Below are 23,981 nucleotides of genomic sequence, written 5' to 3' on the forward strand. Positions count from 1 at the left end.
ATTAAATATGCAATTCATGGAGGACAGGTTTCCATGATTTATAGAATTTTATCCACACAATCGACAAATGAATCTATCATCTTGTTTGAGGGATTAATCCAGATGCTTGGAGGGATATACAAATTTATGGTCAGCATAAAGTTCATGGATCGCCTAAAGATACTTGTGTGCAGGAGACTTATCTGAATTTATGCAGGTACATGTATATATCATTATTTTAGTTTCCGTCCACTCTATAATTTCCTTGAAGTAAATAAATTCTGATATGTACAAAATACAATATACATATTATAAATCATTATACGTCTCCTTGTTTTTAGATCAAGCAATGCTCTATAGTATACGGCGGTCGCGTTGATATAGTCTGGTACGTTAGGTCGAATGTTGCACAGGATGGATATCCTCAAAGGTCAGGCAGGAAGTTATTTCTGAAATATTTTGAGATCCCCCTCCCTAAATCTTCAATCATAGAATAAAAGTACGGGGATTGAGGGTAAAATGTAAATGTATCTGTAATTATTTGCTGAATTCATATATAAATATACCTTGGTTTACAGATTTCATTTACGCTAACATAGAGTTAATGATGCAGAAATCTATGTGATATCTATCATCCGTATCGTACAATTTTCTTTCTCATAAAACAAATGTTAAAGGTCGGTCAAATATACACGACAAGTGGACTTGATTTTTTTCTTTAAGTAATTGGTTGGTTTGAACATATCTTATAAAATCGAAATTTATCAAATCGATCGGTAGCAAGTTCTAACAACTTAAAGTTCATGAAATTGTGAACCAACCGAGGTCTGGATCTGATGATTGAGGAACGCGCTTAAGATATATATGTATTTTTTCACAATAAAAAAATCAAATAATAACCACGTACTACATGTACTGTATGCATTTTATCACAACAAGATATTTTCTCGTAATGATGAGATAATTAACTCGTAATAACGAGATCTTTTCTCGTTATCTTGAGATTAAATATATTTTTTTTAATGTGGCCCTATTCGTATCGGAAAAATAAGTTTGGAAAATTGAGAAAATCTCTCTCTCTCTCTCTCTCTCTCTCTCTCTCTCTCTCTCTCTCTCTCTCTCTCTCTCTCTCTCTCTCTCTCTCTCTCTCTCTCTCTCTCTATTTCTGGAGGTAGACCTGTCATTGATATTAATCAAAACTAAAAATGGACCTATTCCATTTTAAACAGGTCCGGATTTTGTTCGTGATAAATAAATAAATTCAGGGGCAATGAAAAAATCTACTGGATCCGCCCATTCCGACAATCGGATTATCTATGGTTCTAAATCCACGGTGAGGCTGGGTGAAATGAATTATTTCATCCCTGTCTAAACCTCGATCGATTTCCATCTCTGATACATCCGTCGCGAGCTTATCGATTGATCTGCACTGGCGTAAATATTCAGGTAGGGCTCTTTAATACATTTTGTTGTACTTTGAGGGGTACATGTGACACCCGAATGGATTGACATTCGGAATCTTCTTCAAGCAGACGTCGTTCGAGAAATAGAGTCCTTCGCATCGTGAGCCTACGTGTAAACCTTTAAATTCTTTGTTATGCTTGGACATTGTGTGGGTAACAATAATGAAAACACGGTAAATTATCTTTAAAAAGCTTACAAAAGTTACTTTGGGGACTCAATGAGCATGAAAAGGTAAGAGCATTTTTCAAAATTTACTAACATACTATATCCATTTCGACATTATTTCACTGTTACTATGTTTGGGTTCATGGAGTTTATTGATAGATATATATGCTCTTGATCGATAGAATATGCGATTACTGAGTAATCTGGCCATTTGCATATGAAATATTTTGAATAATTAAAATGCTATGCGTTTCCCTGGCCCATCAGGTACAGTAGGATTCTGCATTGCGCAAGCAGCTTTACACATCATAACCTGACTGAACTGTATACCATGTGTACTGTATTACAAACAATGATAGCAGTATATAGTATGTCAAGACAATGAACAAACATTATATTTCTTTTCAATTTAAGGGATTTTGATATCGTTAGGTTGTTAACAAGTGCTTGTTCATTCTACTTGTACTGTGTTCTAAGCTTTGGTCCTGCAGACTTGTTTCATTTCCTCTAAGATTTAGTCTGTAGATTTGGACAATACTGGCGTGCGACCAGTTCTTGCCAAGTACCATTTCTCGCCAGTGCATTGTTACGTCATTTTTCGTATATTATTTTATGTGTTGATAAAATGACATAACCATGCACTGGCGAGAAATGGTACTCAGCGAGAACTGCATGGTTTCATGCCATTAGTATTTACCTAGCTGTTTTAAGCATACTGGTAATTAATGTCACTACTGGTTTAAGAATAATTCTTGCCAAGCACCATTTTTCACCAGTGCATTGTTATCCATACATCATTTTTAGTTTAGATCTTTATAGTTTATGCATTGATAAAATGATGTAACAATGCACTGGCGAGAAATTGTATGACTTGCGAGCGAGGACTGGTCTTAGGCCAGTATAGTTCTTTTAAGGTCAATAAAAGACTTTTGTAGTGAGTTACACGCCATGGGTCAAACACCAGTTAAATTACAATAAAGTGGTTGTAAACTAGGTATTTCACCCTCCATGTATGATTAATCACAAAGTAAGAATTGATAACAGTATGCCTCAAACAGTGGTTTGATGAAAGCCCAGTTTTTTGGTGCCAGTGGTCATTTTATCTTTTCTGAACAATATATTGCTGACTGAACTGCCAATTCAGATGCAACAACGTGATGCATACAGTGCATGAAAATGTTAAGAGAACGTTGGACAATGCAGACTGCATGATACAATAGCATTTTGCTGATTATGAAATACTTTGCATACAGGTATATACCACTCTTGCCAAATGTACGGTATATGCAATATATCCAATACATGCATGTTCTCATGTCATCATGTAACAATAACCTATACACTTGTGGGGAAATTCTTGATCTTAGTCAAAATAGTGTTGACTTTGCACCCAGTGGGCCAGTAATGTTATACTAAATGTAGCTGTGTAAGGACCAAAACAGAAACCAAATATCAGTCTTTTAAGCTAAACTAGTTGGTTAAACATGATACAGTACATTCTCTTATTACTGGGATCATGAGAACTTACATAGCCTAGCTACATAAAGACTTAGATGGTATCATTTCAGTTTAAGCCCATGCACATATATAACAAGTATGCAATATAGGGGAAGTTAACAATGAAGACCCCCATACAAATTTAAAAAACCAAATCTTAACCCACTGACCTGAAGTGTCTCTACTTACTTTACATTAATTGAGCATATAAGCATCTTATCTGTTATCACTTGCACTTTTCAGGTATTTAATAGGTCTTTGTCATATGAACTACAGGTATATTTTAAACTATTCGACAAGTTGTACTCTAAATACTATATTTATTAACTTCAAGTGGTGCCGAAAGTAAGATTTAAGGTACTGAGTTCAAAGTTAATGTAATGGATGGTCTGAGGATTGATGAGTACATTGGTTAGTTGGATATTGATTAAGCTATTCTTGCATACAAAAAAAAAAATTCAGCAATAAATCCAAGGGTTGTTAGCATTATAGTCACAATTTCTTAGGTCTTAAAATCCACTCCAAATAAAAGAATTGTCTGAACAATCCATATGATATTGATACTTGTTATCTTTGCAGTACATTATTGTTTAAGATTATCAATATTTAACCCATTCTAAACTTCAACGTTCCCTGATTAGCAGGTGTCAGATGGAGAGGTAGACATATTGAAAGCAGAATAATCAATATAGTTTCTTTAAAATTGTTGCTATAAATGTACTAAATTGTTGATCACTATATTGTGGTTCATTTTTAAATTTTAGGTTATTACTACTTTTATTATAGCACATATAAATATATATTAACTAGTATTTAAAGTCTGTTGATAAGTGAACGTTCAAATGTATGATATGATAAGATAAAAGATAACTAAAGTTGCTACATGTAGTAATAAAGATTAATTACTAAATCAGGGATCAAGTGGGAATACCATTACAGTTAATTACATAATTTAAGTAACAAATATAAAATACAGTGGAGGAATTGACACCAGTATCAATGGTATATACCATACCGGTATTATATACATATATATACTGTTAGAAGCAGTGGTTTCACTAAACAGCCAAACCAGCAAAATTTCAACTGTATGTCCAGGAAATGTTTATATCCAGGAGTCTTTTCATACTGTTGTTTGCAAAATACATGTAACATATATATTTTATATTATATACACGAAGCTCCAAAGGCAACAGGTATAGATTGTGTTTTATTGAGATGAAAATAAGAAGCACATATGTATTGTAGTTTGTTAATTGCATGACCCCAATATATTACACTTGAAAGGATCATGATGTATTTTACATGTCATTGTGTTATATGTCACTGTGAAATTGATCTTGATGTGTCCTACATGTAGCTAGAGATTGAAATGGTTTGAAAAGTAAATAAAATGTATTGACTGTTTAGCCCAGGAATGTATGCATGACAAAGAAGTTAATTGTATTCAGTTTATCAATATCATTCAGCCTTTACATGATTATTTCAAGCAACTACTATATAACACACATGGAAACAATAGTAATTCATCTCATCTGCAAATGTCATATGTTCATGAGTTAAGCAGAAGGACCAGACCATTCGAAATTAAATGGTTCATTTGCACAAATGAGAAAGGATGTGAACATTTCAAGACTGCAGCGTGTGATTGCCAGCCCATTGTTTTTCTGTGTGAATCCTCTTTTCTGTATTAGCCACACATTGATTTCTTTCAATTGTAGGATGATTCTTAGACCTGATGCAGCATGAGTGAGAGGAAAGGACTGAACGGAGCTGTGAAGGCTTTTGATGGCTACGGAAGTGTTAATCGAAATGCCGAGGATAAAATTCGTATTTTGCAGGAGGAGGATGAGGAGGTGAGAGAGAAATTAGTGGACACTTAATGAGTTCTTCTTAATTCAGGAATATCCCTTACATAAATGTGTCAATTAAGGTGTCTGGAAGCAAGTAGAGAATTGTATATTAACTGTTCTTAGTTCAGGAAATCACTTGTAACACTTGTTCTCAAGCCACTGAAGGCAGTCAGCTTTGCTTCGATCATTATACTGAATATTCATCTGATATATGATTACATTTACCAGTATATGATTTGAAGTAAATTACATATGTACCATGTATGAATGCAATCGTACCTGCGCCAGAAAGTCTTTGTCAGGACTATGAAAGATGGTTTTGACATTAGAGAACTACAATGCTATGAAAACTCCAGCTTATCCGATGGCAATCAATCAGGCAGAGCTTAATGCAAGCAGACAGTTCAGATGACACAAACAGTATGGAAAGACACTATGCCTTCAATCAATGCAGAGTGCTAGTGTATGGAAGTTTTTCTGAATCTGAAATAGAGTTACATTTTTGGCCAGTAACCAGACGGAGTTCCTTTCAATATTTTATCAAAAAATAGATATTTTATCCATTACAGGTTTTTTTCCCCGTAAATTTCTGAAATAAATCTGTTTCATTTTTTTTTCTCTATTCTCCTGCAATTTATGTTTCAGCAATGTAACATTTACTCAACATGTGATAATTACTAATTTTCATTACTTCATTATTAAAACTGATTTTGATTTTTTCTTGAAATGTTTCATATTCACATTAAGATGTATCCTTATGATGAGGACAAATTTTCTGAATGATTGAAGATTCTGACTTTAGTCCGAGGAGTCTGTCCTAATCAATGTAGCTTTGATCAGGCAAAAGATATATAACCGTAGTCATCAGTTTCTTAAAAAAATAAGACAGAATTTAAAAATGTAAGTGTTATTTATCATAGGTGTAACTGTATGAACCATCAATATCTTTTTATGAATAGAATGAATATATTTATACATGGACAAATTGATTTAATTAATTAACTGGTTAGATCATCAGTTATAAGTTTTATCAGTGGCTATATATATGAACACATTCAGATTTCTTTAGAAATAAGGAATAAGATATTCGGTAAATAATGTAAATATGCATGTTTTACAAAATGATGTATTAAAAGTTTGCCCTGTGAATGCTACATTCACAGCATTGTTACTTTTTCAAAGCTTAATAGATCAATTTAATGTTCACAGAATACATGTACACAGAATACTTTATGTTAGTTTTTTAAGTATGTTTTCTTTTTATGTGCATGATGCCCTGCTATAAATTTCCTGTTCTCCCAGTAATAGCAGGAACTTCATACTTGAGTGATACAATGAAGTTAATTATTACGATTCAAAATTGAACAAGAACGCTGTTTTCAATTTTATGTGGTTGCAAATTATTAAGAAACTGTCAATACTTCAATAACATTCAATAGAAAGTGTCTTTAAATGGCTTTGTCGTAGTCTAAACTTTGTTAGATATTTTTGCTGTGGAGTTTGTATATGGCATCGGTATGTTAGTTTACTTGTTAAATCATTATTTATGAGTTTTATGGTAAAGAAAAGTACTCTTATGTATGTACATTTGTATGTGGTTTTTATGATATTGCCCTTTATGTTGAAGCAAGTTGAAACTGATATATTTTAATTTTTCTATTGAAGATTAACTTTTAATTCATGAACCAAGTATAAAATGCCAGATGTTGATTTTTTTTTTTAGAACTCTGATAGAGGCATCCATTTAAAAGGATTAGATGGAGATAGGGGTGACCAGTACAACTTCTCATGTTTCTTCAGTGATGGCAAAAGACAAACAGGTATACTTAAAATTGTAATAAAATATAGCATTTTCTATAAATATAACTCTAGAATAAGTATCAGTTATTTTTAAAAGTTTTTCTTTCAGATTTTTCTTTACAGCTTACTTAAGTCAGAGGTTAATCTGAAATGATTTCATTATTATAAATATCCCAATCTTTCTGGGTAGAAAAACATATCTCAGTTTGACATTGCATTATTGAAATTGTTATATAGCCCATGAACATATCATAAAAACATATATACCGGTAAGTACAATAAGTACGTCAGCTTAGTTAAGAAACCATATATATGATAAGCATTTTAGTACATGATAAAAAGAACTTGGATGCTAGCTAGGGTTTGCTGGACTAATTTGTTTTTCAAGAAAAAAAATTCACAAGGAAACAAGTATCAAGTGCGTACTCCAAACCAATTAATTCCATTTATCATTTGAAGATCTATCTATATACCGGTCCCACGGTATATATATTGTTGTGTAAGGCATTTCATGTTCTTAGTATTGAACCATTAATATTTGAGTTGTTTAAATAAGTATTCAAAATTTACAATTTTTGCATGCAGTTTGCAATTATAAGTAATTTTTGTATTGAAAGCATTTTGTTATCTTGAACTTTCATAATACTTTTATAACAATTTTTAAATTTCTAATAGACTAGTATATTTGCTGCAAATTGTAGTCATAATACCCATATCATTGGTAAATTTTCTAAATGTCAGAACTAAATCCCTTATATAATCCCACACAAACTACCAAAATGAAATTGTTTGCAGCTTGCAGATACATATATTTTTGTTTGATTGATACAATTGTAGTTTTTTATATTACAGTGTATTTAAGAATATATATTATAATTATATATATATCACCTCATATCAATACTCTCCATATATTTTATCTACTTCCATGAGAAATACTGAAGAGTCCTTAGTTTATGCAAGTACTTAATTCAGCGTTTCTGCTGCTATGAATCAAATTAATTGTACTCAAGTTTAATTACAACTTCATGTAAATGTATATCAGAAATATAAAGGCAAGATTTTAGCTCCCATCAGCCAAAGGCTCAGCTGCTGAGCTTTTCTGATCAAAATTAGTCCATTGGCTGTCATTGTCCCCATTGTTGTTGTCTTCATAAACTTTTGATATTTTCATCTTCTTCTCCAGAACCAATGGACCAATTTTAACCAAACTTGGCACAAAGCATCCTTGAGGAAAGGGGTATCAAGTTTGTTCAAATGAAGGGCCAATTTCTTTTCAAATGGAAGATAATTAAGAAAAAATGATCATAGAGTTGGGTATTTAAAAAATCTTCCTCTCTAAAACCACTGGGCTAATTTCAGCCAAATTTGGGGAAAGGGCTTTCAAATTTGTTCAAATAAAGGTCTAGTTCAGCTTTTAAGAGAAGTTAACTATTAAAGAGGGAAAGTATGGTTTGATGTTTTAAAAATTTTCTTCCTTCAACTAAATTTAAGAGAAAGCATCCTAGGGAGAAGAGCTTTCGAGTTTGTTCAAATGAAGGACCATTAGTTGTTGATGGCTTGTAATCAGCTGAAAAAAATAGACTGACACTGTGCACTGAGATTCCATTGTTTGTATTAGACTTCGATTTTAGCTAGCTGATTAGTAGTGATGTTCCAATCATTGATTGTAATCGAAAATCGATCGATTGTTATCGCATTCTAAGCGCTCGATCATAAAAGGTTTCATTACGATTAATCAGTTAAGGTTTTTTCCCTTTCAACGAGCACATATCATAAACAGAATATTCTAGATGTGAACTATCTAAACCCTAAAAAGGCGCGTGGTCTGAAAATGGCTGACATGTCAGACAAGCTCGATATTCTTACTCCGGAAATATAGCACATTCTAGAATTTGGCCGCATTTTGGTTTCAAGAAAATTAATGTTGGACTGCCTACAGAGGAAAATCTTTTGAATATAGTTTTTTTATTGCTAGAAATACTAAGTAAATCAAATTACGAAAGCCTAGTAATGAGTCTGTTCATTGTAACTTGTTTATTTACATTTATTTAGCACTACACTATAAAATATAAAAATTTCCGATTATAATAGATAATTAGTTAGTTGCGGGAAACTGATTATCGATTATGAAAATCTCACCGATTCCCATCACTACTGATTAGAGTTATGACCAATGTTATTCAGGCGAGTGATGTGGTCCCTGGGCCTCTTGTTTAATCTGTAAGGGATGCTTCTCATGATTTTACGTGGATAGTTAATTCCTTGCATTTACAATAAGATATTTACAGTAAACACAGTATATGCATGTCTACTGGCTACTCCACAGATTTTGTGCTAGTCTATGAAGAGGAATTGGATAATGCCAAGAAAAAATCCCCAGCGGAGTCATCCATCTATGATAAATGGAGGGCAAAGTTTATGGTCAATTTAAGGAAAAATGGCTTGGAGTTGGAAGAGGTAAGGTGTATATATATTCACATTACCCCAAAAGTAATTATTTTTCCTATCAGTGATGAGGAAAGTGTTTTATTAGTATACCCGGTAGTTGATTTCATCCTCTACGTTTTGCACTTTACTGATAGTTAATATGGTAATACTTTCGCGCTGTGTTTGACTCTCCATGAATGTAATAGACTGGTATTTGTGGTCATTGTCTAACAGTCTTAAGCATGCCATATATACCAGCTAGGTAATTTAATGGTCCAGGAGAATTTGTTTTTCTTCAAAGACATTTTAAGTAAACTCATGTTCCAAGCATATTAATTGGTGTCAATCGGTGTCTTAATATTTTTCGTAATTTGAGTTGATGTTAAAATACTATTTTCAACTTACTGTATGTTAACGATTGTAATCATGGTAAAATTAAAAAAATTCCTTGGTATATAGGTTATCATTTGAGGGTGATGTAGATGTACCAGAAAGTTATGGATATATACATGTTTTAGACATGGTACCATATATACATTGTTTTCTCAATTATTACAGTGCTGTCTCCTACATGTAGATTCTACCATAACTGAACACTTTGTATAATTTCTTGTACTAATTAAACTAAAACTAGAGTATCTTACTTCTATATGTTGTGTAAATTTTCCTGCAATATATTTGTAATTACTGAAATAATACATCAAGTGAAAATCAAACCTTTTATGTAGATTGACTTTTTATCTTTTATACATGTAATTTGATTCCCATACTACATAATGTTACACAAGGTTCTTTGTATTTGACCTTTACATCAAAAAGAAATATAGTGGTATTTTGAGGAAGAAACATTTCACAGAAAAATTTCTCTTATATCCAGCAGTTATCAGGAAGTTCTAGCTGTATCGTTAAGTGCATACTTTTGTTTTATTGATTAAATTTGTAAAGGCTCTTAAAATGTCCTCACTTTCAGGATCACATTTTGTTATTCAATCATTTCATCTTTAAAAAAGTGAAAATGCAATGCGAAAATGTTGATAGATGTTTTAAGAAAAAAAATTACATCAATATTTATTTTCATAACTACTATAAAGTACAAGCTCTGTGGGTGCCTTATAGTGATCAGTCAGTCTGTCCATCTGTCTGTCCTTTCATCCATCTGTCCATCTGAGATCACTTGTCCAGAGCATTTCTTATCTCCCCTTGACCCAATCTGGCTCATACTTCACCCAAAGAGTGTCTTTGACAAAAAGGTGTGCAGTGACCTTGAACCATGTTTTTAGGTCTAAGGTTTAGGTCATTGCAGAATTAGATATAAAATCCTTGTGAAGGACATATGTTTCTCCCCTTGAAGGTCATATCAAACCATGCAAAAATTCCTTTTTTTCATAGCATATATACTTTACATAAACAGGGCTTTTGAATAAGGAATATGTTGTGACCTTGAACCCATTTTCAAGGTCACATCACATGTAAAGGTCATAGCCGAGCAGAATTATATGAAAATTCCTTGTCTGTAGCATATCTTCTCTCCATTTGCTCCAATCTGGCTCTTACTTGACCTACATGGTGCCTTTGATCAAAGGGTATGCAGTGACCTTGAATAATGTTTGTAGGTCAAGTTTCAAGGTCATACAGGATCACACAAAAATCCTTACAATTAAAAGATCTTTCCTTTGATTTGGACTAGCTGATATACATGAACTCTATATTTTACTTTTCTTGTGATGACTTCATTCTGCCAGTGATGAAAGCTGGTTTGTGGCAACTGATATTTGCTGCTAAACCATAAAAGGAAGACAATCAAATTCTAGAAACTTAAATTAAGCACTCATTCCATTGAGACATATATTTGTGACAACTGTGCAACTCTGTGTGAAAATTTCTCACAAACTTCTCAGAATTTTCTTGCACAAGAATTAAAGTTGCCTTACAGTGTTCTAGTATCCTCTTAATATACAAATACCAATTTTACAGATTCAGCATGTTAAATATCATATGCAGTCTGTATATAACCAGGTTACGGTAAACATATCTCACACCTGGTTGAGCATGATGAAGATTTGTCCAGTGGCTCCAACACAATCAATGAATTCAGCAACCAGCCAAGCAGTCAATAGAACTCCATCACAGCTTGTTACCCTGCATTATAAATACAGTCCCTTTGGGTCTGCTTAACATTTCAATAGGTTGTCATCTGGAGGATTTTTTTTTTTACTTGGCTCTGTTTTATATTTTTATATACTACTACCAAAGGATGATTCAGGTTACAATTTATCCCAATTAATGCCATAGTGATAGTTCAGAACTCCTCGATCAATCCCCATTGTGTTGTTCAGGGCTCAAACAGGGTTTTATATATTCTTTTTAACAAATTGTTGCCTTGAGAGAATTGTAGGGCATACAGTGTACCAAAATACATGTATTATTATCAGTGGTGACTAGCAGAAGTCTAGTTGCTATATATGGCAAAGTCATTCTCCACAATTGATTCTAAGAGCATAGCTTGCATGCAGGTTAATGTTTTAGAGACTTAATTGCTTTATTTGCATTTGTTGGTTAGTGGAATTGATCAAATTGGTATGAATAGTAATTGTCTCCATGGAATAGTCTTTCTATAGTTAGGGTTAACATCAGGATTTTATGGATTGTGCTTTTGCATATGAATCAATTGTTACATTAGAAAATGCAACCCATGAAATTATATTTACATATGATGTTTAGTACATGCCAGGTGAAAAATCAGTTAGGTTTAGAATGGTCACAAGTGCTTGACAACTGATGTAGGAGTATAATCATGTATGCATGTCCACTCCTTATCAATTTAACCTGTCTGAATAAGGCCCCATCTGTCACAGCTGTTTTCAGTGAAAAAAAAATGTTTGTTGTTCTGACATACTGCATTGGAATACTTTAAAATTATTTAATCTTAAATCAGAAATTATAAGATGTACCAGCTGTAGAATGTTAGCAATTGGTACTGGTGTCAATGAGATGCGCTTTGAAAGAACAAAATGGAAGTGAAAGGCAAATAAATAATTTGTAGTTTCTTTCTATATCTATCCACTGTCTTTGCGGCCCACACCCTTTCAATTTTAAATAGAGCTATAGAAGCCCAATCTGAACTGTCCATACTGTAATTTTCATTCTTTACTTTAATAGGAACGCATACAGAGTCAGAAGAAGATCACCTTCTTTATCAAAATCCACGCACCATGGGATGTGCTATGCTTCTATGCTGAAGACCTATGCTTCAGGGCTCCACTTCAGGTAGGGACCAGTTCATTCTGAAGGGCTTTATTGAAGCTTTTCCTATATATTGGAGGAGGTGTCATTTATCTAAGTATCAAAAGCCAAAAAGGAGAATGATCCTCTATGGCATAAAATATTAATTGTACACAAATCTGATATACATCATTGTGACATCAATTGAACAATGTAACAATATACTGAATATAGTTATTTTAATTTTAGCATATAAAAGACAAAGTTATCTGTTTGTGTATCAATTTATTTCTAGAAAATACATGATGGGAAGTGTTTTATATGCATTTTTGATGACATGAACATTAAAGAAACTTACTGAGTCAGTGAACATATTTAAAAACAGAGATAAAGGGCTTGGTGTGTGTATGTGAGGATCAAAAATAAATAACACAGCCAAAGACTAAAACAGATCGGTACTGTTCAATGCTCATCATTTATTCATGTTAGAAAATTAAAGATGGAGTTATAGGGTAGCTATTTTAAGAAGAAAACTAAAGATGACGTTAGGATAGCTTAGAAGAAGAATTAACGGTATTTTGTACTTCACTCAAATAAGCAAGTCAATGGTGTAATTAAATCAATTCAATTTCCAGCTATAATTAGGGAATCTTCTTTGACACAGTTAGATTACTCAATTTGCACACTTGGTGTTTATGTTATAGCACTTTTATTATGAGAGAAATGCATTATCACTTCTATTAATGTACGTAATCTGTTTCAATACATGTACATGTATTAGTTTGTTACAAATAAAGTTATTCACATGAAGCATGAATTTCAAATTATTTTTTTTTCTTTTCTTTGGTATTATTAATTTTTTTCTAGGAAATCACACACAGTAAGGTTGGTTTATTTTTTGTTTTATGTTTGCCTGATGCAATTTTTCCCCATCTGTGAATCAGTAAAATATATTTTCTAATGCATGTCTCAATTTTCAGAAAAAGCGAATAGTTACGCATACATGTATTATGAAATTGTGTCTATTTGTAATGTCTTGCCATGGAGAGGTTGCTAAATCTGTACATGTCAACTACACAGGGGCAATATATGCTAATGTCTGTAAGAGTAATTATCAGTAATACTATGTATGTGTACCAACTAATCTTTAGACTGGGGCATTATTTCAAAGCATTCCATATTGAATGACAGATTTTGATGAATGTGATTGGACTGTTTACCCTCTAATTATAATAAATTGAAAAATGTCCATAATTTTCTTTAAGATAGATCAAATTTAAAGTCTTTTTTTTTGTTCAGTTTTGTACCCTAATACATTAAGTATTCATAGGTGAAAAAAATAATTGGATAACTCTGTAAAGAATGTTCTTAGTCTGGTGATAATAATTACTAGTAGTTACCTGAAGGAGGGATATTGTTAACACTGACTATGATCCATTTATATTCCATATTGACTCATAAAGTGGTCCTGACGAACCAGAACTAGGCAATATTAATTGAATTATTTCAAAAAAATCAAATAACTTTGCTACAGTATTAGGGATTTTTGTGTCTTTATTGCTTAGGAAGCTAAATTGTATGTGGATCAAAGAAAGCATTGACAATTAAGTACATTGTAAGCTACGTAAAGAGGAATAATATCAGTCTAGATTTATCAAGAAAGGGAAATATTTTGGGATTACTAAATATCATTTCAGTATAGAAATACACCTATCTATAGATGCATTAAGCAGTTAGGTTTCTATTTTATAAAGTAATAACTTTAAATCCAAAGTGCATCTTATATATAAAAGTTTTAGTGTACATGTATTAAATTTGTATGATGTGTTATTGATAAGCTCACCTGAGCCAAAGGTTCTAATCAAAATTCGTCCATTGTCTGTCACACGTGTCGGTGACGCTGTTGTTGCTGTCATAAACTTTTCACATTTTTATCTTCTCCAAAACCACTGGCCAATTTCATCCAAACTTGGCACAAAGAATAATGGGATGAAGGGGATACAAGTTTGTTTAAGTGAAGGGTCATGTCTCTTTTTATAGGGTATAGTTGGTATTTCTTTTAAATCGTCCTCCAAAAAATCTTTTGTGCAGAAAAGCCAAAACTTGTGTTGAAGCATCCTCAGGTAGATTCAAATTTGTGAACATTATGATCTACTGAGGTAGGGATGGGGGCTACAATGGGTGATGATGGAATTTTTACTTTAGAATGAAAGAAGAAAAACTTCTAGAAATCTTATTCTAAAAAATTGAAGCATCAAAAGGAGATCAATGCTTATAAACTAAAGAATATGTGGAGAAAAAATTTAAGAATTTTTATAAAAAAAAGATGTACTCTACTAAGTTGGCTAGGTATTTTGTATTTGATACTCCAAAGACTATCGAAAGATTTTCTTTTCAGTTATGACTACTGTTGCTCAGGTGAGCGATATAGCCCACGGACCTCTTCCCATGTTTTGCATATAAAATAAGCTTTTTTATGTTGCTGCAAAATTGCGGTTTGATTTTACATTTATCTTGAGTAGAGCAATATTTCCATAACATGCTTAAACTTTCCTTATATGGTAGAAATAAGGTTGGGTGCATGAAATTGTAATAGTTGGGTTTATTTTTTTTCAAGGGAAAGTCCTTTGATTGTGCATTGCAAGGAGGGAGGATTAATTTGTCTATCCGGGTGTGAAAAAAATTGTTTGCTCAGAAAAAAGAATTTGAGGAAATTGCTCAGCTATTTACTGTTACTATTATAATTAACTTAAAAAAATAATTCTAATTCCAAAAATAATTTCACAAAAAATTTCATGATAATGTCTATTGGATGCTATCATGCTAGTTAGAATTCAAATTCTCAATATCACCAGAAAGGAGGAATACATCAATTTATCTACAGTGACAATCTGGTTATACTGTTTCTCAAATTATCAGAAGAAATGATGGCATTGCATGCTAAGAGCTGCCCATATTCTGTGGATGGAAGGACAATAAAACAGGCTTTCTGCCATTTATTTTACCTCTGCGCAGTAATTATACACTGTTGTCTTGATGCCTTGACTTCTGTGATATGATCGTTACTTGTTGCTGAATGTAACAACAGAGATTTCCCGTGGAATCTGTTATATTGAAGACTAGGGTTACACTTCAAACTCTGTGAGGGCTAGGGACTTAATCAGGTTGTAATTCTAGAAAATCTCATAATTCTCTTAGATTTGTTCTGTCAAATATCCTTATAACATTGAAATCGCAATATGACATTTATGAGGATCAAATGGAAAGGAAACGGACTGAATGTTAGGATATATATTCCACAAGAAAAAACATTTGTATAACATTATTGCATCTGCACGAATGCATGTTACAGCTAGTACATGTGCATAAGTGCATGAGGACTATAGTGGAAACAAAACAAAACAATTGATTTTTCAAACATTATACTCTCAGTACATGCTCATTTTAATGTTTTTATTTTGCAATCCTGTGGTATATCAAATCAGGGTCTTTTATATTTGTTTTTCATTTGTATTTTTAATATGTACATGTATATAATTATGTATTTGTTTAGGCACATCCAAATCCAGCAGACAACTGGTCAGAAAATGTGCTCAAATTCCTCCACATCCCTAACTTGATGTCTGATGATGTCCCCCGACAGCCAATGGACTTCTATACCTGCCAGTTCAAAACCTCCAAACTAGAAAGGTTAATCATAAGTGCATTCATTACAAGCAGTTTCAAAGGAATCAGTCAACTTAAAAATGTCAGAGCTAGCATACTTTTTTTTGTAATTATACTGACAACTTCTAGAATTTCTAGACTGTGTTATATTGGTACACTGCCTTCCACTTAATTGTTCCATAGATTCTGGTGTAATTCTGGTATATAACTCCCTTGTGGGAGCGTTTTTTTTTTTACAGTGTCTTATCGATCAATAAGTGATAGCATGAATTGATCTTATTAAAGATCTTATTGAAGATCTTATTTCAACAAAAGCTGTAAATTAAAAAATTACTGTATATCGAGTTGCAATGATCTATTAATATTTTTGCCTTTTTTTGCAATCTTTTTCAATGTGCAAAAATACAATATGCAGAAGTCGTATCTGGTATTGTTTGCTATTAGAAACTTTTAAAACAACACAAATATGAAAAAGTAGCACATTTTCATCATTTATGCAAATTTTGTGACACACAAAAATTTAAAAAGAAAAAAATATGAAGGTACTATAATTTAAATACATGTACATAGCCTAACATAGCAGTCCAAAAAGGTTTTGTTCTTCAAATCTCTGTAGGTTTTTGGGAAGTGATAATAAGGACACGTACTTTACCAACACCCAGAGACATCGAGTTGTGTGGGAAATCTTATCCACCACGGGTTATGGCAAAAAGAAGAGAGCAGAAATAGGAATAGAAAGGCTCTTGGAGGAGGATGTATTCAAAGCAGCATTTCCACTTCATGATGTAAGTTATTTTATCCCTATTACTTTAACTTAAACCAGGGATTTTTCTCTCTCTCTCCAAATTATCAAAACTGATTCATATGATTATTAGGTCTCTACTCTGCTGGTGCCATCATTGTATCCCTCTATCCTTCTATCCATCCTTCTGTTCACTATATATCATTTATGACAGAAGCATATTTTTTCTTCCCGGGGCCCAATCTGGCCCAATAATTCATCTAGAAAGAGCCTTTGGGTAAAGGATGTGCATATACATATAAGAAACAAGTTCTAGGTCCGATATGTTCAAAGTCAGTGGAGATCTTCTTGACTGTCAAGTCCTGCATTTTTTTTTCCATTTGAATTCTGATGTAGGGTCAATATGAGAAGCCAGTTCATGGCATTAGTCCTGAAGACATGAACCTCCGTCAGATTTTGTATGAGTACTGGGCTAGATGGGGGAAGTGGTACAAGTATCAGCCTCTGGATCATATACGAGAATACTTCGGAGAGAAAATTGGCATCTATTTTGCCTGGCTGGGTAAGTGAAGTTATTTGAAAGATATCTAAAATGGATAAAAGCAACAGCAATTGTTAAATTTAGTTTATACAGTGATTTTAGATAGTTATTCATTGTAATAATTTGATAATTATTTATATATAAAGTAAATAAACTGAACCAGTTAAAATCACTAAGACTTCCAGCACAGAATTAAATGTTAGAATGGTGTAATGTGGTCCTGAAGTAAGAGTACATGTGTGGTTGTGTTGTTTAACAGGGTTCTACACAGCCTGGCTGTTACCGGCGGCAGTTGTTGGGATCATTGTGTTTGTGTATGGAATTGTCTCTATGGTTAACAATGTAGCAGTGTAAGTAAACCATATTCAAATACAAATTAGAACTCTTTCTGTTCAAAACCGATTGATTTAGAAAAATTGTTTTTAAATTGAATTAAGTCTGTCGTATCTGTTAAAAATATAATGAGTACAGCCAAACTTCGTTATCTCGAACTATAGATGGGACTGTTTAAAAACTTTAAGATATCAGAGTATTCGAGATATCGAGGGGTTGGGACTCACAGATCACTTCAACATATTCAAGTGTTCAAGATATCAAAGTTCAACTGTTTTCCATTAATACATTTAATGGCATATATGAATAGTAGATTTCTGTAATCCCCAGTTTGCACTGATTTTAAATGAGCATCCTTCATCTTTTATTGGTTTTAATTAATACCTTATTGCAGTAATGATGTATGCTCAAGTGATAAGGACTACAAGATGTGCCCGCTGTGTGATGAGAAGATTGGTTGTGCCTACTGGTACCTGTCTGATGTCTGTACCTACGTCAAAATCGCCTATCTGTTCGATCACCCAGCCACAGTCGCCTATGCCGTATTTGTCTCTTTTTGGGGTATTGTAAAATTTATGACAGCAAAGTTCAATTTGCATTTTATTTTGATACATGGACATTAAAAAATCATAATTATTGATTTTAAAATCAATAAAGTTTGATTTATTGTCATTCTCATTATTGTTACATAAAAGCTGTGACGTTTTTGGAGTATTGGAAAAGAAAGAATGCCAGTCTCGCTCATCACTGGGATGTCTTGGACTTTGAAGATGAAGAGGTCTCTTGTTTTTTATGCCCTTATTTCCTACTTGCAGAGATAACCATCTAAAAAAGTTATTCAACGACTTCATCTTGCATATTGAACAAAGTTATATAAGAGTGTGCACATGAAAAGAATTTCTGTGTAATTTTTTTATTATTCATTTATTTTGCAATTGTTAATTGATAAAGATAATGTGATTGCTATATAAAATGTGTATGCTTTATTTGGTGAGAGTTTAATAGGAATAATTATTACAAAGGTTTTTAGTAGTGAAAGTGAAATTTTAATGACTCTTATGTCCTATGCTTATCTCGATATCCATATTAGGAGAGACCTAGGCCTGAGTATGCCGCCAAGGCTCCAACCTATGAGAAGAATCCCATCACAGGAGTCAAAGAGCCACACTTTCCTCCCAGAGATAGGATACCCAGGATTTTGTCTGGATTTGCAGTCATCATTATTATGGTAACATGTGCGAGAGTTAACAAAAGTAGATGCTCTGTGCATCCCGTGTACGACATGATTCTAATGAAATATAAATCAAACAAGTATGCTGGATTAGATATCTTGATTTTAAAACCATATTCATATACATGTAACAATTTTTTGATTATAGGTGTGCCTATGAACAATTGTTCATGAAATATTTTATATAAAAACCTGTCATTTCTGCACACTGCTCAATTGTGTACAAGAACAAGACAATTTCAGAACAGCTAACTGATATGTAACTCAAACAAAAGATACAGAATTTTAATTTACTCCTCTAACTGGCCTACCAGAAAAACATTTATCTGAATTCAAGATGTACTTTCTTTCACAGGAAACCAATATCTTCCGAGGAAAAATAATATTCTCACAGTTGATTTAAGCAAATTATCTGTTGTCCTAAAATACCAGAAAAAAGCTGATGTTTTCAAGAAGCTTATTGATTGAAAGCCCAGTAATCTTTGGATATGAAGCAAGTCAATCTCCACAATAATTTGTGGGTGACGGGCTTATAATTGAAGGCAGCAAAAGCTCCTACAAAGTTGATAGAAAGGAGAGAGAAAATTATGGCCAAGTCTTGTCATTAACTGGGTGTTTTACAATATACACTGTGTTTTATTTGGGGATAAAGGATGTGATAGTGCACAATTAAAGACAGTTCATTGTTCTGTTGTTGTTAATATAAATGTGTTAGGTTGTGATTAGTTGTAAGCATTGCAAAATCCATGCAAAGGAAAATATTGAAATTAAGTTTATTATATGCACAGTTTTAATTTTCACTTGATCTATACATGATACACGATTTTTTTTTTTATTAGTGTTAATGCAGTTGACAAAGTTAATTTGCATCTTTTTTTGTGAAGCGGCACACAGTGTTGAAATCTTGAATCATTAAATAATGATTTGAACAAAAAATTTGTGCTACAAGTGTTGATTTCACTGTTTAACACTTAATAGACACATGATTACAAACATGTAATTGTTTTTGATTGAATGTTTCACATTTTCAGATGTCACTGGTCCTCATTTTCATCGTTGCTGTGATCATGTACAGAATTTTAGTTAGTATTCCTTTGTTTCAAAACAAAACGTTACGAGGCCAGGCCAACCTTATTGCCAGCACCAGCTCAGCCGTAGTCAACTTAATACTGATTATGGCACTTGGAAAAGTTTATGAAAAGCTAGCACTAAAACTCACACAGTGGGGTATGTTCCATCAAACCATTATGATACTGTAGATTCCTAATTTAATTCGAGGAATCAGTATCTGTGTAAAATCGCAAGAAGCACATCTTGTGGATTTTAAAATCTCGCTTTTATTTTTCGAAGAGATGTAACCTAAATGTAACTACCATATGATGAAAATATTGCATTCGCGATTTTATATTCTTGCGATTTGATGCAAAATGGTTCAATCGCAGAATTGAATGCTCGCTGAAATAAGGAATCTACAGTATACCGAATTAACATTGACAAAATTTGGAAAACTATATTGATCATCATTTAAAGCAGCAATATTAGAAATGGTTTTTAGATAAATTGAAAACTTTTCTTTGAGAAATCAATTTATTAAGTGACAACTATTCTGCTTCTCAGAAGATTTGAAAAAAAATGTATAAATATGAACTAATGAAAAGTATAGAAACCAATAATTGATTTTTTATTTTCAGAGATGCATCGAACCCAAACAGAATTTGAAGATCAGTTGACTTTTAAAGTGTTCATTTTCCAGTTTGTCAACTTCTACTCTTCAATTATATATGTTGCATTTTTCAAGGGAAAGTAAGTCTTTTGAGAACCAAGATTTTTTAAATGCATTTTTAAACAAGTCATATTATCACACTGCTGATTCAGTACACATTGCTATTGATTTTTCACATGAATTGCTGTTAATTTTTCAGGTTCAATGGATACCCTGGTCATTACACAAAATTATTTGGATTGAGAAATGAAGAGGTAAAATTTTTTGCTACTAGTATATGCATCTACATAATGTAATTTATCATTATGAAACTTGATTGTTAATAAAAAAAGTATAAAGCATTAAGATGGTTATATTCAGTAGCATGAGTAATGTAGAAATTAAGCAAAAAAGATAATATGAAATGTTTAACAGTTATGAAAATGACCATAGGATATTTAAAAGAAATGTACGCATATGTAGATACAATATTTCAGTGTAATAATGGAGGCTGCCTCATTGAGTTGACACAGCAGCTAGCTGTCATCATGATAGGGAAACAGATGATAAACAACGCGCAAGAGATCCTGATCCCGTAAGTTTAGATAATGAACTCTGGCACAGTCATGAGTGAAGAAACCATCATAAAATTACAGTTTCAATGTGTATTCTGATTGCATGTTAAATTATGACTGTTGTAATTGTATTAAAGGGTTGATTTATTTTTACTTGCCAAAATTTAGCTAACAGATACTCATACTAGCTAAAATTAAGGCCATTTCTGAATATTGAGTATAAATAAACTGTTCTTTTTCTAACAGAAAGGTGAAAGCCTTCATGCATAGGTGTAAGGTGAGCCTAGATAAGAATGCAGTGAGAAGTAGGTGGGAGGAGGACTACCAGCTGATAGAGAACGAGGGTCTATTCGAGGAGTATTTAGAGATGGGTAAGTAATTAATTGGAGCAACTAAAGATATTTGGGTAAGTTTAGTAAGTGAAAAGAAGAATACAGCTGATAGAGATATAGATAGGCAAGTGGGAGGGGGGGGGGGGTTCCAGCTGATAGAGATGAGAGCCTCTTTTAGTAGTATTTCAAGATGGGTTAGTTAAATGGGGACTAAAGTGGAAAGAGGACTACTGGCTGGTAGCAAATGGGGGCCTGTTAGAGGAATATTAAGTAATTGGTAAATGGGAGGAAGTCTACCATCTGCTAGAAAATGATCTTTTTATTGAGTGTAAGCCTGGGGACAGGGGAGACAACCAATGCTTTTAAAAAAGTAAATGTCTTCCTGTTGCATCATTTTTTGTTATACTTTGGTTTGATGGTATATTTCAATGAAAAATGCTTTTTAATCTATATTGATGAAGTGAAACAATATCATATAAATCAGCATATAATATAAATGTTATTGATACTTACACTATGAACATAGGCATCTTGGCCACAAATGCTGCTCATATGAAGCGCTTTTCTTATCAGAATGATATTGAAATCGCATGTACTGTAGATTCCTTATTTTATGTGAGTACTTAATTCCACGATTCAACCGTTTTCCATCAAATCGCGAAAACATGAAATTGCAAATGCCGAATTTTTAATCATACTTGCATGTTCTTTACATATGTCTGAAAAATAAAGGCGAGATTTCAAAATTCATGAGATGTTCATCTCGCAATTTATGCGGATATTAATTCCTCACTTTTAATGAGGAATTTACAGTCATAAATTAAGATTATTTTGATATGCAATTTATAGCTACATGTATAAAGATAAAATTACGGTAGTTTTTTGTTCCTTCATTTAAAGTTACTGAATTTGCTTGCAGTGCTACAGTTTGGTTTTATCACAATATTTGTGGCCGCCTTTCCACTAGCCCCTCTGTTTGCTCTGCTGAACAACTGGGTTGAAATTCGACTGGATGCCCACAAGTTTGTGTGTGAGACTCGGCGCCCTGTGGCAGAGAGGGCCCAGGATATAGGAGTCTGGTTCAAAATCCTAGATGCACTTGCACAACTGGCTGTCATAAGCAATGTAATGTTTTCCATCTTAGTGTAAACAAAGTTTTCGAATTTTAACAGGAATGCTTTGTATTTATTTTCTGAATAAAGTGTCTTTCATTGTACATGTATTGACATGTTAAACAAGAAATTTGTCAATGATGCAGGTCACAATACTTTGATGTGGTTTAACAATCTATGAATTTTTTATCATTAATATAATAATTTGATGTCAACATTATATATTTTCAGGCTTTCCTGATAGCATTCACATCAGAGTTTTTGCCCCGATTACTTTATCAATACCAGTATGACTGGGACCTTCAAGGATACATCAATTTTACTTTAGCTGTATCTCCATCAGGCACATTAAACCAAACCTGCAGGTTAGTCTCTCTCTCTCTCTCTCTCTCTCTCTCTCTCTCTCTCTCTCTCTCTCTCTCTCTCCATAAGAATTTTCATTCATATTGTTCAAATTCATTTGTGTAACTTACATCCACAAATAAAGTTTGCAATGTTCCAACTTTTTGCAGATACAAAGAATTTCGAGATGAAAAAGGAGAATACACTCTGTTTTACTGGCATTTGCTGGCAGTTAGATTAGCATTTGTTATCTTATTTGAGGTAAGTGACATAAATAAATCTCACCAATATCTGGATATGTAAGTATTTCACTTTAAAAGAATAACTTAATTCATTGATTATTTTTCTATACAAGTTTTCAGACTCATACATGCAAGTTTTGCATTTTGATTAATACATAACATTGCAACAATTTTCATGCTCCATACAAATTTCAGCATGTAGTGTTTGGGATATGCAAGTTAATTGACTTCCTGGTACCAGATGTTCCTGAAGCTTTAGAACTGAAAATCAAAAGGGAGAGATACTTAGCCAAGCAGGCCCTGGCAGACACCGATGCTATTATGAAGGTATGTGTCTGAATAAAATCAAATGTAGAACTAATTCCTATTAAATGTACTGGTACCAGTATTTGTGAACATTTCAGTTGATGTCATAGTCTGTCCATGGCAGCTATGCATGAAATGAAATAAACAAAAACTTTAAAAAAAGTTATGATGTGATTATGTTAGATATAATATACATGTAATTACCAGTAAATGAGTGAAAACTTTTGCTGAAATCTGTCTTATAAAGCAGGTCCTGTCCTCCTGATTATTTTGTAATTTTCTTCATGAAATAATTTTATCTGTAATCCAGACAAACAATATTGCATGAAATTTACATCTACAAACAATTTTTCTCAGGATCTACAATCTTTGTTTTCTGATTGAATATACTGCTATGATTTATGTATTAGACTATACAACCCGAAGAGGAGGTACGTTCAGTGTTGT

General features: G+C 32.8%; 1 protein-coding gene across 9 annotated transcripts in view; it reads left to right on the forward strand.

Moving 5' to 3' along the window:
• The window catches only part of LOC105345893 (anoctamin-7), a 27,089-nt gene continuing 3,108 nt past the window's right edge, over positions 1-23,981 (forward strand). The window contains exons 1-25 of one of the 9 annotated variants that reach the window (XM_066079764.1): positions 1-196; positions 321-409; positions 1,635-1,674; positions 4,827-4,961; positions 6,682-6,778; positions 9,088-9,218; positions 12,348-12,455; positions 13,278-13,295; positions 15,964-16,100; positions 16,693-16,861; positions 17,215-17,380; positions 17,619-17,709; positions 18,087-18,253; positions 18,388-18,470; positions 18,783-18,920; positions 19,955-20,150; positions 20,615-20,726; positions 20,846-20,900; positions 21,123-21,220; positions 21,447-21,571; positions 22,452-22,657; positions 22,876-23,009; positions 23,157-23,247; positions 23,424-23,555; positions 23,945-23,965. In XM_066079764.1, coding sequence (XP_065935836.1) covers positions 4,851-4,961; positions 6,682-6,778; positions 9,088-9,218; positions 12,348-12,455; positions 13,278-13,295; positions 15,964-16,100; positions 16,693-16,861; positions 17,215-17,380; positions 17,619-17,709; positions 18,087-18,253; positions 18,388-18,470; positions 18,783-18,920; positions 19,955-20,150; positions 20,615-20,726; positions 20,846-20,900; positions 21,123-21,220; positions 21,447-21,571; positions 22,452-22,657; positions 22,876-23,009; positions 23,157-23,247; positions 23,424-23,555; positions 23,945-23,965 — 2,586 coding nt within the window. In that variant the 5' untranslated portion in view covers positions 1-196; positions 321-409; positions 1,635-1,674; positions 4,827-4,850. Of the gene's footprint in view, positions 197-320; positions 410-1,285; positions 1,426-1,449; positions 1,675-4,826; positions 4,962-6,320; positions 6,474-6,681; positions 6,779-9,087; positions 9,219-12,347; positions 12,456-13,277; positions 13,296-15,963; positions 16,101-16,692; positions 16,862-17,214; positions 17,381-17,618; positions 17,710-18,086; positions 18,254-18,387; positions 18,471-18,782; positions 18,921-19,954; positions 20,151-20,614; positions 20,727-20,845; positions 20,901-21,122; positions 21,221-21,446; positions 21,572-22,451; positions 22,658-22,875; positions 23,010-23,156; positions 23,248-23,423; positions 23,556-23,944; positions 23,966-23,981 lie in introns of those variants that run through there. The other 8 variants (XM_034443342.2, XM_066079765.1, XM_011454240.4 and 5 more) reach the window with 8 other exon arrangements.

The sequence above is a fragment of the Magallana gigas genome, chromosome 3, assembly GCF_963853765.1.
Source record: "Magallana gigas chromosome 3, xbMagGiga1.1, whole genome shotgun sequence".
Taxonomy (NCBI): Eukaryota; Metazoa; Mollusca; class Bivalvia; order Ostreida; family Ostreidae; genus Magallana; species Magallana gigas.